The following is a 16212-nucleotide window of genomic DNA, read 5'->3' as shown; positions in this document are numbered from 1 at the left end:
GAAAAACAGACTTTTGATGTTCCCACAGCCAGGAAGTTAATAACCAGCGCATGCAAGGGCCCGCTGGCCGCTGGGATTGATTTCCTTCCCTCCCATCTTCACGCAAGTCCTTCTCCTTCCCTCCTTTCTTCCCGCTCGCTGCCATGGAAGGAGAGAAAATTTCGCCTCCAAAACAGCTCCCGCTATTGATCCCGCCTCCAGAACGGAAATTTTACAGCCAAAACGAAATCAGCCACGCCAAATCTGCTCGTTTTATAGACGGAACAGGAATAGATGCAGCCAGTCTTCTCTCCTCAAAACAGCTCGCCCGTTCCAATAGCGCCGCCGCAGCCAGGTTCTCAGGATCGCCGGCCTCCTCCTCTTGGTCTCCATGGGCTTTCACGAGTTGCCTTCCAGCGCAGATCCCCGCCCCCCAGAGGACTTCCACCGCTTGGTCTGGCCGGGCGCGCGCCCCAGCCGTCTTTCTCCATTGGTACTAGTAGTACGCGAGTGTAGTTCATGCATGCATATGAGTGGAGTACCAGTACTAATTAATAGCATTAATTGCTTCCGCGTCTTAATATTTGTTTATTTTGAAAACGCACACAACTTTAACTGTGCCTTTTAAACCGTGACGGAGGTAGTATTCAAAACATGGTCAAATTAATGAGTGCAGTACTATTCGACATTAAAGACATAGGGTGATAAATGAGATTAAGTTGATGCATGGACTCGAGTCACGAGAGGAGAAGACTAGCCTCCACTATTTTTGGCTGTTCATCTGCAGGACGCACCGCAGGGAGCAAAGCAAGGACGACACGACCGCTCTGCTTCTCCCGGGAGCGCAGCGCCATGCCTCCCACGCACTCCTCCGCCGTCGTCATCCTCAGCGACAGCGACAGCGACGACGACGCGGCCGCCTTCTTGGTGACCGCCGCCGAGCGGTTCACCTCGTCCCTGACCACCCAGGCCGAAGTCGAGGCGCTCTGCGAGAAGCACGGCGTCCCGAGGGAGCTCGCCGCGAGCCCCGCCGGCGACCGGCGCGCGTGCTCGCCGCCCCCGCCGCGCTCCGCCTGCGTGTACGCGCACGCGCTTGAGGCCGGGGTGCGCTTCCCGCTCCATGCCTTCTTCTGCGACACGCTCTCCCACTTCGGCCTCGCGCCCGGCCAGCTCACGCCCGACGGGTGGCGCGTCCTGGTCGGCTTCGTCGCGCTCTGCCGCGACGCCGACGTGCCGCCGTCGGTCGCCTTGTTCCGTCATTTCTTCTCGTTGCGAAGCAGGAGCGGCTGGTACTGCTTCCGTTGCAAGGAAAGCGCCGGCGCGCTGGTTACTGGCCTGGGCACTTCCAAATCCGACGGAGAGTGGAAAAGGGGCCTTTTCTTCCTGACGTCGCCGGAGGAATGGCCGTGCCCCGTTCGCTGGGGCGCGCCGACGGCTAAGATCTCCGCGACAGGCCCGGAGCTATCAAGCCAGGATAAGAAATCGGTGGCAGATTTGGTGTACAAACACGGCGCAACAGTTGATCTCCCGACTTACCTCCATGAGGCCGATCTTGCGGCGGCCTTCTCCTCCAACCTCGCCGGCGCATCACCGCCACCACCTCTGCCTTCTCCTCATGCTACTGGTGCCAAAGGTAAACGCGTGCTCCCAGCACCAATTCCCGTTGTCCACTTAGCACACGATTTACTGTTGTGGTTCATGCGCCAGGAATCGATCCATTGGAAGAGAGTGCGGCAGAACCCGCGATGGTGAACACCGAGTCGGACGGCGACACGCTGCCGTTGCCTGGAAAGAAGAGGAAACAGGGGGAGTTACACGCTAATGTAGAAGACGAAGTTTGCCGTTCTGCGCTGACCACGCCGCCGCCTGCTTCCCCACCGGGATTGCCTGCACGGCCGTTGTCCGGCCGCTCGGCCTCGGTGGCCGACCCGTGTGCCCGGCTGGGTTTTTTCGACCCGAAGACGCAGCACTCGCCCGTGCCTGACGCACACGACGGCGACAGCGCCGATTGGACGGTCGCACGGAAGGTTCTGGAGTGCGTCGTCACGCCCTCGCGGGAGGACAAGTTCGCGGCGTCGAAGCCCTCCGACGTTGTTGCGTCGACCTACCTAGCAATGCTCCAGGTATTCTTCCAAGCAAATCGTTCGTCCATATGTATGTTCAGACAGGACCGGGATCACATTGCCTGTGTGTGCTGTGCGTGCGCAGGCCGCGAACTACGTGTCCTTCTCCTCGGGCTACGCGCTGGGCCTGGAGGAGAAGCTGGTGGCGCTGGAGCGCGACAAGGTGGCGCTGTGGGAGCAGCTGGACAAGGAGAAGACGGCGAGGCAGGCCGCCGAGGCCGAGCTCGCGGCGGTGAAGCGGGCAACTCTGGAGAGCGCCAAGGCGACGGCGGTGCAGCAGTTCCTGGGGTCCGAGAAGCACAAGCGGCGGCTCGCCGAGCACGACGCGGCAGGGTACGAGGAAGGCGCGGAGGAGATGAAAGGCGTCGTGCTTCGGCACTACCCGCGCCTCGACGCCGCCAAGCTAGTCCTGCCGCTTAATTAGCTCATTATGATCATTGGTTGATGCTTTGAACTTGGAGCCGTTTTTGTTGATCTTTTGGATAGTACATTGGAAAACTGCTCCGGAGAAATGCAGTTCATCGTCAAGATTGTTGTTGGTGGTGGAAGGTTTGTTCATCGTGTAGGAAATAAACATGCTGTCCGTGTCCGGGTTGGACCGGAACAATCAACCGACTCGATTATGTATTAGGCTAGCTTTAGTTTTTTATATTCTCGTGTAAGCTACCCTTGTAATCAGATCAAACAAAGCAATAGAAATCAACAGGACCGTCAGCAATCAAACAATCTCGCGTCGTGTGTCTTGCGTACGTCCGCACGCAACGATTCCGGCGAGTTGGTCATTAGCTTAAAGCTAATTAGCTAGCTCCCTTGTAATCAGATCAAACAAAGCAATAGAAATCAACAGGACCGAGACGGTCCTGCAGCAAACAAACAATCTCGCATCGTGTGTCTTGCCTACGTCCGCACGCAACGATTCCGGCGAGTTGGTCATTAGCTTAAAGCTAATTAGCTAGCTTGCTCGCTGGAGTTTCCTGCAAGAATCGATCCAGTGCATTGGCTAGCTTTCATACGTGCGTGTGTCGTCGGAAATAATTCTTTGGCTGATCGCGTCAAGTTGAGGCTTCGCCAACAATTGGTATCTAGAGCGAGGTTGATCTTCTAGTAACGGAATATCATGTCAAAGGACGACAAGACCAAGCAGCTGGCGGCGTACTCCGGTGCGGCTAAAGTATTTGCTGCTCCGGCGAGTTCGTTGTACCCACAATTTGACCGCGAGAACTTCGGGGTCTGGAAGGCATTAATGGAGTGTGGTCTTTCCGCCAACGTGTTGTGGGACGCAGTCGATTCAGGAGGCGACACTTTCAAGAAAGGAGGAGCCGAGCACTCAAAGGATTGGCAGGCGGCATCAACGATTTACTCGGTGATGTCGATGGATGTCCTCCAACACCTGATCGCCAAAGAAACGGCGAAGGAGGTGTGGGATACCTTGGAGCTCATGTTCGAGGGACACAACCGCGTCAAGCAAGCCAATCTCCAAACTCTCTTAAGGAACTATGAGACTTTGGTCATGGGCGACGATGAGTTCGTGGACGTGTTCGCTTCACGCGTTGCTACTCTCGTCAATCGGATCCGCGCACTTGGAGAAAACCTCACGGAGGCCTCGGTTGTCCGTCGGTTCTTGCGCGCGGCTCCTCCCCGGTACCCGTTGATGATCTCGTCGAACGCTACAAGGCTCACGACGAGCGTATGCGGCATAGTCTCGGGGACGGGAAGAATGATGAGCATGTCATGCTCACGCAGGCTCAGTGGCAAGCGTTGGACTCAAGGAAAGGAGGTGAGGGCTCAAGCAAAAAACACTCGCCAAGATCGTGCGCCAAACGAACAAATTCAGAAGAACGCCAGCGACGGCACTCCGAAGAAGAAAAGGAAGTTCGACAAGCACAAGATCAAGTGTCACAACTGTGGCATAATGGGCCACTTCAAGTCGGAGTGCAAGAAACGACCGAAGGAGAAAGCTTTCTTGGCCAACGAAGGTGATGACGGCGACATGATGCTCATGGTCGAAGTATGCGAGCTAATGGACGAGGATAGTCCAACTCCTAAGGCGCCAACTACGGAGCTTGTTACGCTCATAGAGGAGGCAGTTTATCTTCATGACAAGAAGAGGATGAGCTCGGCGAGGCACGTGTGGTACCTCGACACGGGAGCTAGCAACCACATGACCGGCGACAAGGACCAGTTTTCTGAGGTCAGACTTTCGGTGGGAGGCACGGTTCGGTTCGGCGATGGACGGACCGTTGACATCGCAGGGCGAGGTACTGTCCTGTTTGAGTTGAAGAATGGCGGCCACAAGGTACTCCCGGATGTTTACTGTATTCCCAAGCTAAAGAGTAGCATCATAAGTCTTGGCCAGCTCGAGGAGCGTGGTTGCAAGATTGTGCTCGAAGATGGCTATCTATGGGGGTATGATCGTCAGAGGATGCTAATTATGAAGGTGCAGAGGTCAGCGAACAGACTTTACATCCTCAACTTGTCTCGTTTGGATCCAGTATGTCTCTTGTTGAGCATGGATGACTCGGCATGGAAGTGGCACGCACGCTATGGACATCTAAATTTCCAGGCGCTTCGGCAACTTGGAGAAAAAGAGATGGTACGTGGTCTACCGTGCATCGAACATGTCGACCAAGTGTGCGGCGGTTGTCTTATTGGGAAACAAAGGAGGGCCCCGTTCCCAAGAGAGGGAAACTTTAGAGTGAGTAAAGTTCTTGAGTTGGTCCACGGAGATTTGTGCGGGCCGATTACACCGGCCACCCCTGCCGAAAATAGATATTTCCTGCTCATCGTCGACGACTTCAGCAGATACATGTGGATTGTGTTGTTGAAGACGAAGGATCAAGCTTTGGAAGCCTTCATGATAGTAAAGATGGCGGCCGAAGTGGAATCCGAAGCCAAGATGAAGGCCCTCCGTACTGATCGGGGGGGGGGGTGAGTTCAAGTCTCGTGAATTCACAAGATTGTGCGAAACACACGGGATCAAGCGGTATGTTACGGCTCCATATTCACCACAACAAAATGGTGTTGTGGAGCGGAGGAACCAAAAAGTGGTGGTGATGGCACGGAGCATGTTAAAGAGTAAAGGCATGTCGGGCCAGTATTGGGGTGAGGCGGTCAATACGACTGTTTATTTGCTGAACCGGGCTCCAACCAAGAGTGTGGTTGGAATGACGTGTACGAAGCATGGTACGGACACAAGCCCGCGGTTGATCATCTTCGTACTTTCGGGTGCGTGACGCATGTTGTCACGCCCAAGATGCGACCCTATCCTCAATTTGGCTCGAAGGCCTCGTCAGGGATAGAAGCGCATCTCGTCGTGTCGCAAGAATGGATATCGTTACAAGTACATGTACTGAAAAGAAGAGATATGTAATAGAATTGGCTTACACTCGCTACAAGCTACATCAGAGTCACATCAGTACATTACATAATCATCAAGAGTAAGAGCAGGGTCCGACTACGGGAGAAAACAAACGACAAAAGAAGAACGACGTCCATCCTTGCTATCCCAGGCTGCCGGCCTGGAACCCATCCTAGATCGATGAAGAAGAAGAAGAAGCAACTCCAAATGAACAATCAACGCGCTCGCGTCAAGTAACCTTTACATGTACCTTCAACTGGTGCTGTAGTAATCTGTGAGCCACAGGGGACTCAGCAATCTCATTTCCAAAGGTATCAAGACTAGCAAAGCTTAATGGGTGAGGCATGGTTAAGTGGTGAGGTTGCAGCAGCGGCTAAGCATATATTTGATGGCTAACTTACGAGTACCAGAAGTAAGAGGGGGAAGATCTACGCATAGAGGACGTGAACTACTGATGATCAAATGAATGATCCTGAACACCTACCTACGTCAGAGATAACCCCACCGTGTCCTCGGTCGGAGAAGGAACTCACGAAAGAGACAGTCACGGTTACGCACACAGTTGACATATTTTAATTAAGTTAACTTCAAGTTATCTAGAACAAGTGTTAAACAAAGTTTCCACGTTGCCACATAACCGCGGGCACGGCTTTCCGAAAAGATTTAACCCTGCAGGGGTGCTCCAACTAGTCCATCACAAATTACCACAAGCCGCATAGAAATCCTCAATCACGAAGCTCGCGATCTCGTCGGATTCCCTAGTGGAAAACCTCAACTCTGAGATTACCCAAAGCATCACCGGAATCCCGATGCACAAGATATCTCGTCAAAGGTAAAACTAATCCAGCAAGGCCGCCCGACGTGTCAACGATCCCGATAGGAGTCGCGTACCTCGTTCTCAGGACACGACGGATGAGCGATGGTTACCACGCCAAACGCCGAGTTGCCCAGGGTAGCGTTAATAAGCTGGTCTGTTTTGGACCAACACTCATGAGGAGCACTGGCCCGGGGGTTGATTAAATTATCCTCGGGGCCCGGGAAGTCCCTATGCAATTTTATTAGGTGATTAGGCAAATGTAGTACCAAAGTTGGGCCTTGCCAGACCAGCTTTAATCTAAAACGAATTATCAAGGTGGTCCCCATAACAACCCCGATCGTGTTAGGAGCGCTCGATTATGGAACATAACACCGGTAGCCGAAACTAAGGGGGCAAAGGTGGAACGAAACACCAGGCTAGAAATGCCGAGCCTTTCACCTTTTACCAAGTATATAGGTGCATTAAATTAAATAGCATTAATATGGTGATATGAGAAGGAACCCATGTTTTCACATGGAAGCAACTGCACCTGCAACTAGCAACGCTAACAATAGGGTTAAGCAAGCAGTAACATAGCCAATCAGTGGTTTGCTAGGTTGAACAGGTTGATGGTTAGCATGGCATTGTTGAGAGGCTGATAATTAACATGTGGTAGGCAACGAGACATAACGACAGAAACGACAAAACTAGCATGGCAATGATAGTAATGGTATCTGGGGAAATGGTCATCTTGCCTGAGATCCCGCTTGGAAGAAGAACAACTCGATGAAGTCGGCGAACCAACGTAGTCGAACGGGTCCTCACATTCCGACACGCTTGCGGAACTCTATCGAGACGGAGCAAACCGGAAACAAACATCAACACAAATATTCACCACACGATGCAGAACATTATGCACAACCTAATATGATGCATGAACAGTTCAATGACGCAAGGGATGGCATGGCAAATCACCTCACGCAAACACTACACATTAAGTGAAGCTCGATAAGCAACGAGTTGCATATCGACGAAACTCCATGATTAATTATTTAATTCACTCCCGGTTATTTACACGACAATATTAAATTGTAGTTAACATGGCAAGGGGTGAAGCGACGGTCCTACATGGCATCCTAGACGGTTAACACGCGGAGCATAGAACGGAGCTACGCCACAAGAGGCATGCAACACACGATATATGCCATGAATGCGTCATGCATGCAAGTTCATCAACACCACGGCAAGAAGAGAAAGAAATAGGTGTCGCCACGGCGAGCGAGAGGGAACCATGGCGGCAAGACGGAAACGATGCCACGGCAACGTTCCTATCCCGATAACTCAACGGGTATCGGAGCCAACGATTAGGGAGCGTGTGCGGGAACGCTAAATAAAGAATGGGGTGATCCCGTATATCGGGTTCCCATGTGTCGGGGCACAACAAAAGTGATACAACGTGCTACGGCAACATACGACGCAAAACATACTTTCATCCCATACAACACAAGTTTCGTTACACGATACGTCTCAACGGTATACCTTCGAAGCGTGCGAATCGGAGGGGTTTGGTCGAAGCGGACGTCGTGGAGGTCGTGGTCATCGTGGAAGTAGTCGTACACGCGCCGGTAGTTGAAGTAGTGGTACACGGGCTTTGGCGACGGTAGTCGTTCACGAATCCGTAGATGTCCGGGGGTCGTCGGAGACGTCGTGGAGGTTGTTAAACACAGCGGACTTGTCGATTCCACGGCGGCGGGGAAGGTGCACACGGCGACGCAAGCGGCAGCAACACGCGGCAACATCATCAGGCAACGACAGCAGATACTAGCCTAGCAGCAAACGGCAAGAGCAGCAAAGCAACAACCACAGCGGTAGCAGCTTGGCAATGGCAAGCAAACGGCAACTCTAACGCAGCCTAGCACATGGCAGCAACAACGGCAACAGCTAGGGCAGCAGCATACTAGCAGGCACAGCAACTAGCAGGCGATAGCCACGGCAGCAAGAGCAACATCATAAGCTCGGCAGCAACTACAACAAGTAACAACAGCAAGCGGCCGGCACAGCAGCAAGCAATCGGCAGCGGCTAGCGGGCCACAGCAACAGCAAGCACGCAGCAACAACCAGCAGGCAAGCAAGCGACTAACAAGCAAAACAAGCAGCAACTACAACATGCAGCCAACAGTACAAAACAGCAACATCACAACAGCGACACCTAACAGTATCTATCTAGCTAGCCGCTACAGCAAGCAGCACCAGGCAGCAAGCCGCGGTAGCAGCAAACGCGCGGCAGCAACACGCATCAGCAGGAGCTAGCGGCACGCCCAGCAACAGCAACAGCGGAAGGAGGAGGCCGGGCCTGGAGGGATCTTGGCGGCGGCGCGGGGAGGCAACGGCAGCTGGAGGCGGTGCCCTGGAGGCGGGGGCAGGCGGCGACCGGGGAACGGCGACTGCGGCCACGGCGAGCGCGGCAGCGCGGTCGTCGAGGGGAGCACGGCCGCGCTGGGACGAGGACCTCCGGCGGGCGACCTCGGGTGGCTGCGGAGCCTGGGCGCAATGGGGCACGACTCTGGCGGCAGGGGCGTGTCGGCGAGGCCTCGGGCAGCCGGGAGCTGGAGGAGCTCCGGCGAACGGGGCTGCGCGTGCGGGGGGGGGGGGGGGAGACGCGTAGCAGGCGAGGGAGAAGAGGCGCGCGGGGCCATGGCAACGAGGGGGCGCCCGGGAGACTGGCGAGGTCGGCCAGGGGAGGCCGGCGAGCAGGGGGCTCGGCGCTGGCAGGGGAGAGGCGAACAAAGGGTGGAGGAAATCGGGAGGAGGAGAGGGACGAGGGAGAGGGGAAGACGGCGCGCCGAGAGAGCCACGAGGGGAATTGGGGCGGTTCGCTAGGGCAGCAAGGGAGGACTCGGCCTTGGGCCTGGCAACTCCTTCTCTCCCTTTTGCTTTTTTTTCCTCTTTCAAAACAGAAAAACACACACAAAATAAGGATTTAACAAATACAAAAAAGTACCCTTTGGCTCCTTTAAAAACCACCCCCAACTATAAGAAATAGTTGGGCATTTTTTTAAACAAATAAAAATAAAACCTTTTTGAAGAATAAAACAAAACCCTTTAACAAGAGAATAAAAATAAACCCCTTTTAAAGGAGAAAATAAAATGAGACTTTATTTGTAAAATAAAACAAGAGGAGAAATAAAAGAAAAACCCAAGGGTTGCCCCCACATTTAATAAAAGGACTTTTATTAAAAGGAAGACGAACCTTTTAAATAGGGGTTTAAAACGGGAAACTTTAGCAAACCGCAAAAACGAAATAAGAGGGGAGAGGAGGGTTTAGGTCCGTGGTGTCACAGGGTTTGAAGCGGCTCTGTTGCACCCACTCTCATCACGCCATCGAACAACGCCACACTCACAAGCACTCACAAGCAATAACACCCAACAACACGGAGCAACAAGAAACACCGACAAAACACAGTTGACATGATGCCATGCATGATGCGATGATGCAAACTAAATGATGATGCAACCAAATAAAATAACCACACGACGGAAACGGAAATAAAGGGGGGAATCTTCTGGAGCGTCGGTCTCGGGCTGTCACAACTCTCCTACACTACAAGAGGATCTCGCCCCGAGATCCAAGAATGAAAGGGGGAGAGGATGGGAAAGAACACGAGGTAAAACTTAGTCGCTTCTTTGACAAACGAGTGAAACCAACGATCCTTGAAGGTAGAAAGGAGATGAGGAATTATATGAGAAAGAAGCAAGAATTCACGGAAAATTTCGGCAGCACTTTGGTAGGAAAATGGGACAAAAAAATCGATAAGATGAAAGAAATAGACAATATTCACAACAAACAAGTAAATAGAACAAGGGAACACCATGATCTTGGTAAAACAACATAATAGACCCAAAAGAGCAACATCACAATGCCTCCGGAACAAGAGAACATGAACTAGCTCATACGGAAGAAGAGAATGAAGAGAGAATGACAACTACTAACTCCAATGAACTTGGCAAGCAACCTTGCACGAAGAATTGAACGGAGTTGTTGGAAAAACAACAACGAAAAGAACAAGATAGTAGTGGCATTATGGAAACCTTTTCAAACTAATGAAGTGACAACCAGCCACTAACAGAAACAAGGATTGATTGGGAGAAACAAGATATGAACAATTCTTACACCAAGAAGATACATTGAGAACTTGGATTAACGACAAGCGTCGTGATAGCATAATCCATAGGAAAAGGTTTAGGTGAATCCAAACCAAGATAGCTCAATGAAGAAATCATGGGTTGCAAATATCTCATGACCATAGAATTGGTGGGTTTAATTCTCTCATACTTGAAAGTAATTCTCTTCGAGACTCCTACACTAACAAGAATGCTATAATACCACCTCAAAATATAAAGGAAGAACAATTGCACATATAAATGCAAGAGAAAGGATACTTGAGATTCTCCAATAAGAATCTTGAAGAACACTTGAGAATGGATTGAAACCTTGATGAACCACCATGGAGGACCTCCGTATACAAATGAATGATGCAAAGATATGAAGGTAGAAGGGATAGGATTAAAGGCCTTGCAATGATTTAGATGAAGCTTCACAAAGAGATACTGATAGACTTGGAACTTCGGAAAAGAAAGATAAGCACTTGAGAAAAGAATTGATATCATGAGCCACTCCGGAAGAAGAATTCGGATTACTATGAACAAGAATAAGAATTATGTTATGCTTATCCTTCATCAAGTTAAATTGATGACAAGCAACGGATTAAGCATACAACTTATTCTTCTTGAAAGAATTGAGGAGAGATATGAGCACAAACTAGACGAATTGTTGCAAGAAACGCCGGTGAGAATTGAAATGAACGTGGCAACCATGAATGACCGGAGATACAAGAGAGCGAAGAGATCATGAGCCACCTTAGAGAAAAAACTAGAACACGACACCAGAATAATTGAGATACGAACGAAGAGACAACAATTGAGAAGAATTGAGGATGAAAGCTGAAAGCTGAGAACGAAGAATCTTCTGAAATGATGGCCTTCGGAGGATCGAGAATGAAAACAACTCAGAAAAGCACGAGGCATCAAGAAAAGGGATTACATATGATTGGAAACAAATTCAAGATGATAACACGAAGCTGAAATGACAATCTTCCTAAGAATGGAGCAAGACTGAGAGAAACACTCCTTCGGATTGCAAGTTGAGAATGATGATGAGAACAACACCACCAAAAATTAATGAGACACTCCGAGATAAAGAAGAATGAAAGGTTGAGCCAAATATGAGAATTAATTCAAATAGATCTTGAAGAAGTAATATGACTAATGAAAATCATACTACGTCATAGTTGAAAAGAATTAATGATCTCCGGGAAAAGATTAAAAGAGCCAGGAAAGATCCTGGGAAGAACATGTGGGTTATGGGCCCACTTAAAGAAATCACCGTTGAACAACTGATTATAAGGAGAGATATTGCACCCGTATAACGAGAACTAGATGAGGTTGAGAACCTCGAAATAATTAAAAGAATTGAAAACTCGAAACTCAGAGATATCTTCAGCACTCCGGATAGGAAAAAGAGAATTGAATAGCAAGATAGGCTCATAAGAATTTCCAACATAGGAAAGAATTACAAGGATAAAAAGGATATGATGACAGGGACAACTGAATTAAATTCACCAGTAAGGATGACAAGAATGAACAAATATGACACGAATCTCCTGAGAATCTTCACAATGAACCACTGGGTAAGAGAGAAAAGCAGAGACAGTGGGAGCATAATGAAAAGAAAACTCTTGGATGAAAATCCAATTACTGAAGAAAAAGGGTGGGAGGGCGGGGAAAAACATAGAAAACTTGAGACAAATGAGATAACTCGAGAAAGAATTGAGAGAATGATCTGCAAAATTAGAGAGGATTGAATTCACTGAAGAGAAGCACACCGGTTGAATGGAATTGATACGATGACTCCGGTTTAAAAGGAATTGACATGATAATTGATAGAGCAAAATAATTAATACTCTCATAAAAATATGAGAACACCTCTTAGAAAAGATCTGAAATCACCACTTGACATCGAAGCAACACAAATTACCATATTCAACAAAACAAAGGATGAGGCTTAAGAAACAAGCCACAACAAACTCATGAGAAAGATTTCGTCCGATATTTTCGTGGACAGGATCGCACGGGCACGATTTTACAGTAGCCATCAAGTGCAAGGCAGTGCACCCGACATACGAAGCGTCCCCGAGTCGTAGCAAGCTACAAGGACTCTTTAAGACACAACGTGTACCGCTGTAAGTCGACCGTGAACAAACGAATCCACTAGATGTCGAACCCCAACCTAACATCATGCATTTGTTGGAAGATTATCCTATAAGTAACTACTTGAATTCCCACCTATGAATTCCCGAAATATCTGGTCATGCAATCTGGTACACGGATACAAGGAGTAATATCACACAACTCCTATACTAACCCGTCACATGTATCACATCCGTCAACACACAACCAGAATCTCGAAGCTTCATCTACAATAGACCCTCGTGATCACAACGATACAAAGTATGGCAGTACTCCCAAACAATCTGCACCAGTACTGGGGACATCGGGGTTATCTCTCCACTACTAGTATTGAAGCAATTACGAACATCCTTCGTTCTGAGATACTAAGAAATCTGAATGATAACGATGTGCTCAAGAATCCCCTGGAGCTCAACTCCCCTGAAACTTAAAGCAGATAGGAGGCACCAAGACAGAACTCTGTCACATCGGCATAATATAGATTCCAAGAATATCCGCGTGATTCTAAAAAAAATTTGAGTGGGAAGAGGAGTAGAATTAAATTATTACGTCAAGATTCCTCACCAGAGCATAGAAGAGGAGAAAAAAGAATCCTACTCTCCGATATATAACTAGACTCAAAGCAGTTTTTCACTAGACTCGACTCGGCCAAGTTCGATCAATCAAGGGAGCTCCTAGGTCGGTACTGCTCTGATACCAACTTGTCACGCCCAAGATGCGACCCTCTCCTCAATTTGGCGCGAAGGCCTCGTCAGGGATAGAAGCGCATCTCGTCGTGTCGCAAGAATGGATATCGTTACAAGTACATGTACTGAAAAGAAGAGATATATAATAGAATTGGCTTACACTCGCCACAAGCTACATCAGAGTCACATCAGTACATTACATAATCATCAAGAGTAAGAGCAGGGTCCGACTACGGGCGAAAACAAACGACAAAAGAAGAACGACGTCCATCCTTGCTATCCCAGGCTGTCGGCCTGGAACCCATCCTAGATCGATGAAGAAGAAGAAGAAGCAACTCCAAATGAACAATCAACGTGTTCGCGTCAAGTAACCTTTACCTATACCTGCAACTGGTGTTGTAGTAATCTGTGAGCCACAGGAGACTCAGCAATCTCATTTCCAAAGGTATCAAGACTAGCAAAGCTTAATGGGTGAGGCATGGTTAACTGGTGAGGTTGCAGCAGCGGCTAAGCATATATTTGGTGGCTAACTTATGAGTACCAGAAGTAAGAGGGGGAAGATCTACGCATAGCGGACGTGAACTACTGATGATCAAATGAATGATCCTGAACACCTACCTATGTCAGACATAACCCCACCGTGTCCTCGATCGGAGAAGGAACTCACGAAAGAGACAGTCACGCTTACACACACAGTTGACATATTTTAGTTAAGTTAACTTCAAGTTATCTAGAACCAGTGTTAAACAAAGTTTCCACGTTGCCACATAACCGCGGGAACGGCTTTCCGAAAATATTTAACCCTGCAGGGGTGCTCCAACTAGTCCATCATAAATTACCACAAGCCGCATAGAAATCCTCAATCACGAAGCTCGCGATCTCGTCGGATTCCCTAGTGGAAAACCTCAACTCTAAGATTACCCAAAGTATCACCGGAATCCCGATGCACAAGATATCTCGTCAAAGGTAAAACTAATCCAGCAAGGCCGCCCGACGTGTCGACGATCCCGATAGGAGTCGCGTACCTCGTTCTCAGGACACGACGGATGAGCGATGGTTACCAGGCCAAACGCCGAGTTGCCCCGGGTAGCGTTAATAAGCTGCTCTGTTTTGGACCAACACTCATGAGGAGCACTGGCCCGGGAGTTGATTAAATTATCCTCGGGGCCCGGGAAGTCCCTATGCAATTTTATTAGGTGATTAGGCAAATGTAGTACCAAAGTTGGGCCTTGCCAGACCAGCTTTAATCTAACACGAATTATCTAGGGGGTCCCCATAACAACCCCGATCGTGTTAGGAGTGCTCGATTATGGAACATAACACTGGTAGCCGAAACTAAGGGGGCAAAGGTGGAACAAAACACCAGGCTAGAAAGTCCAAGCCTTCCACCTTTTACCAAGTATATAGGTGCATTAAATTAAATAGCATTAATATGGTGATATGAGAAGGAACCCATGTTTTCACATGGAAGCAACTGCACCTGCAACTAGCAACGCTAGCAATAGGGTTAAGCAAGCAGTAACATAGCCAATCAGTGGTTTGCTAGGTTGAAAAGGTTGATGGTTAACATGGCATTATTGAGAGGCTGATATTTAACATGTGGTAGGCAACGAGACATAACGACAGAAACGACAAAACTAGCATGGCAACGAGTTGCATATCGTCGATCAATTATTTAATTCACTCCCGATTATTTACACGACAATATTAAATTGTAGTTAACATGGAAAGGGGTGAAGCGACTGTCCTACATGGCATCCTAGACGGTTAACACGCGGAGCATAGAACGGAGCTACGGCACAAGAGGCATGCAACACACAATATATGCCATGAATGCGTCATGCATGCAAGTTCATCAACACCACGACAAGAAGAGAATGAAACAGGTGTCGCCACGGCGAACGAGAGGGAACCATGGCGGCAAGACGGAAACGATGCCACGACAACGTTCCTATCCCGATAACTCAACGGGTATCGGAGCCAACAATTAGGGAGTGTGTGCGGGAAAGCTAAATAAAGAATGGGGTGATCCCGTATATCGGGTTCCCATGTGTCGGGGCACAACAAAAGTGATACAACGTGCTACGGCAACATACGACGCAAAACATACTTTCATCCCATACAACACAAGTTTCGTTACACGACACGTCTCAACGGTATACCTTCGAAGCGTGCGAATCGGAGGGGTTCGGTCGAAGCGGACGTCTTGGAGGTCGTGGTCATCGTGGAAGTAGTCGTACACGCGTCGGTAGTTGAAGTAGTGGTACACGGTCTTCGGCGACAGTAGTCGTTCATGAATCCGTAGATGTCCGGGGGTCGTCGGAGACGTCGTGGAGGTTGTTAAACACAGCGGACTTGTCGATTCCACGGCGGCGGGGAAGGTGCACACGGCGACCCAAGCGGCAGCAACACGCGCAACATCACCAGGCAACGACAGCAGATACTAGCCTAGCAGCAAACGACAAGAGCAGCAAAGCAACAGCTACAGCGGTAGCAGCTTGGCAACGACAAGCAAACGACAACTCTAACGCAGCCTAGCACATGGCAGCAACAACGGCAACAGCTAGGGCAGCAGCAGCATACTAGCAGGCACAACAACTAGCAGGCGATAGCCACGGCAGCAAGAGCAACAACATAATCTCGGCAGCAACTACAGCAAGTAACAATAGCAAGCGACCGGCACAGCAACAAGCAATCGGCAGTGCCTAGCGGGCCACAGCAACAGCAAGCACGCAGCAACAACCAGCAGGCAAGCAAGCGACTAACAAGCAAAACAAGCAGCAACTAAAGCATGCAGCCAGCAGTACAAAACATCAACATCACAACAGCGGCACCTAACATCATATATCTAGCTTGCCGCAAAACGACAGAAACTTAGCAAAGCAGTACCAGCAGCGGCTACAGCAAGCAGCACCAGGCAACAAGCGACGGCAGCAGGAAACGCGCGGCAGCAGCACGCATCAG

At 49.5% G+C, this 16212-nt stretch overlaps 1 protein-coding gene across 1 annotated transcript; it reads left to right on the top strand.

The window, feature by feature from the left end:
• Window positions 1-732: 732 nt before the first annotated feature.
• LOC123410705 lies at window positions 733-2828 on the top strand. Its single transcript, XM_045103643.1, has 3 exons — window positions 733-1612; window positions 1687-2102; window positions 2188-2828. Exons 1-3 carry the CDS (start codon window positions 832-834, stop codon window positions 2524-2526), a joined length of 1536 nt encoding a protein of 511 aa, XP_044959578.1. The 5' UTR covers window positions 733-831; the 3' UTR covers window positions 2527-2828.
• The last annotated feature ends 13384 nt before the right edge of the window (window positions 2829-16212 follow it).

The sequence above is a fragment of the Hordeum vulgare genome, chromosome 7H, assembly GCF_904849725.1.
Source record: "Hordeum vulgare subsp. vulgare chromosome 7H, MorexV3_pseudomolecules_assembly, whole genome shotgun sequence".
Classification (NCBI taxonomy): domain Eukaryota; kingdom Viridiplantae; phylum Streptophyta; class Magnoliopsida; order Poales; family Poaceae; genus Hordeum; species Hordeum vulgare.
This window is presented reverse-complemented; position numbering and strand designations above follow the sequence as displayed.

Coding starts and splice junctions, on each gene's coding strand:
- LOC123410705 (XM_045103643.1), top strand. CDS start 832: ATGCCTCCCACGCACTCCTCCGCCGTCGTCATCCTCAGCGACAGCGAC. Junction 1,613..1,686: donor TCATGCTACTGGTGCCAAAG/GTAAACGCGTGC, acceptor TTCATGCGCCAG/GAATCGATCCATTGGAAGAG. Junction 2,103..2,187: donor CCTACCTAGCAATGCTCCAG/GTATTCTTCCAA, acceptor GTGCGTGCGCAG/GCCGCGAACTACGTGTCCTT.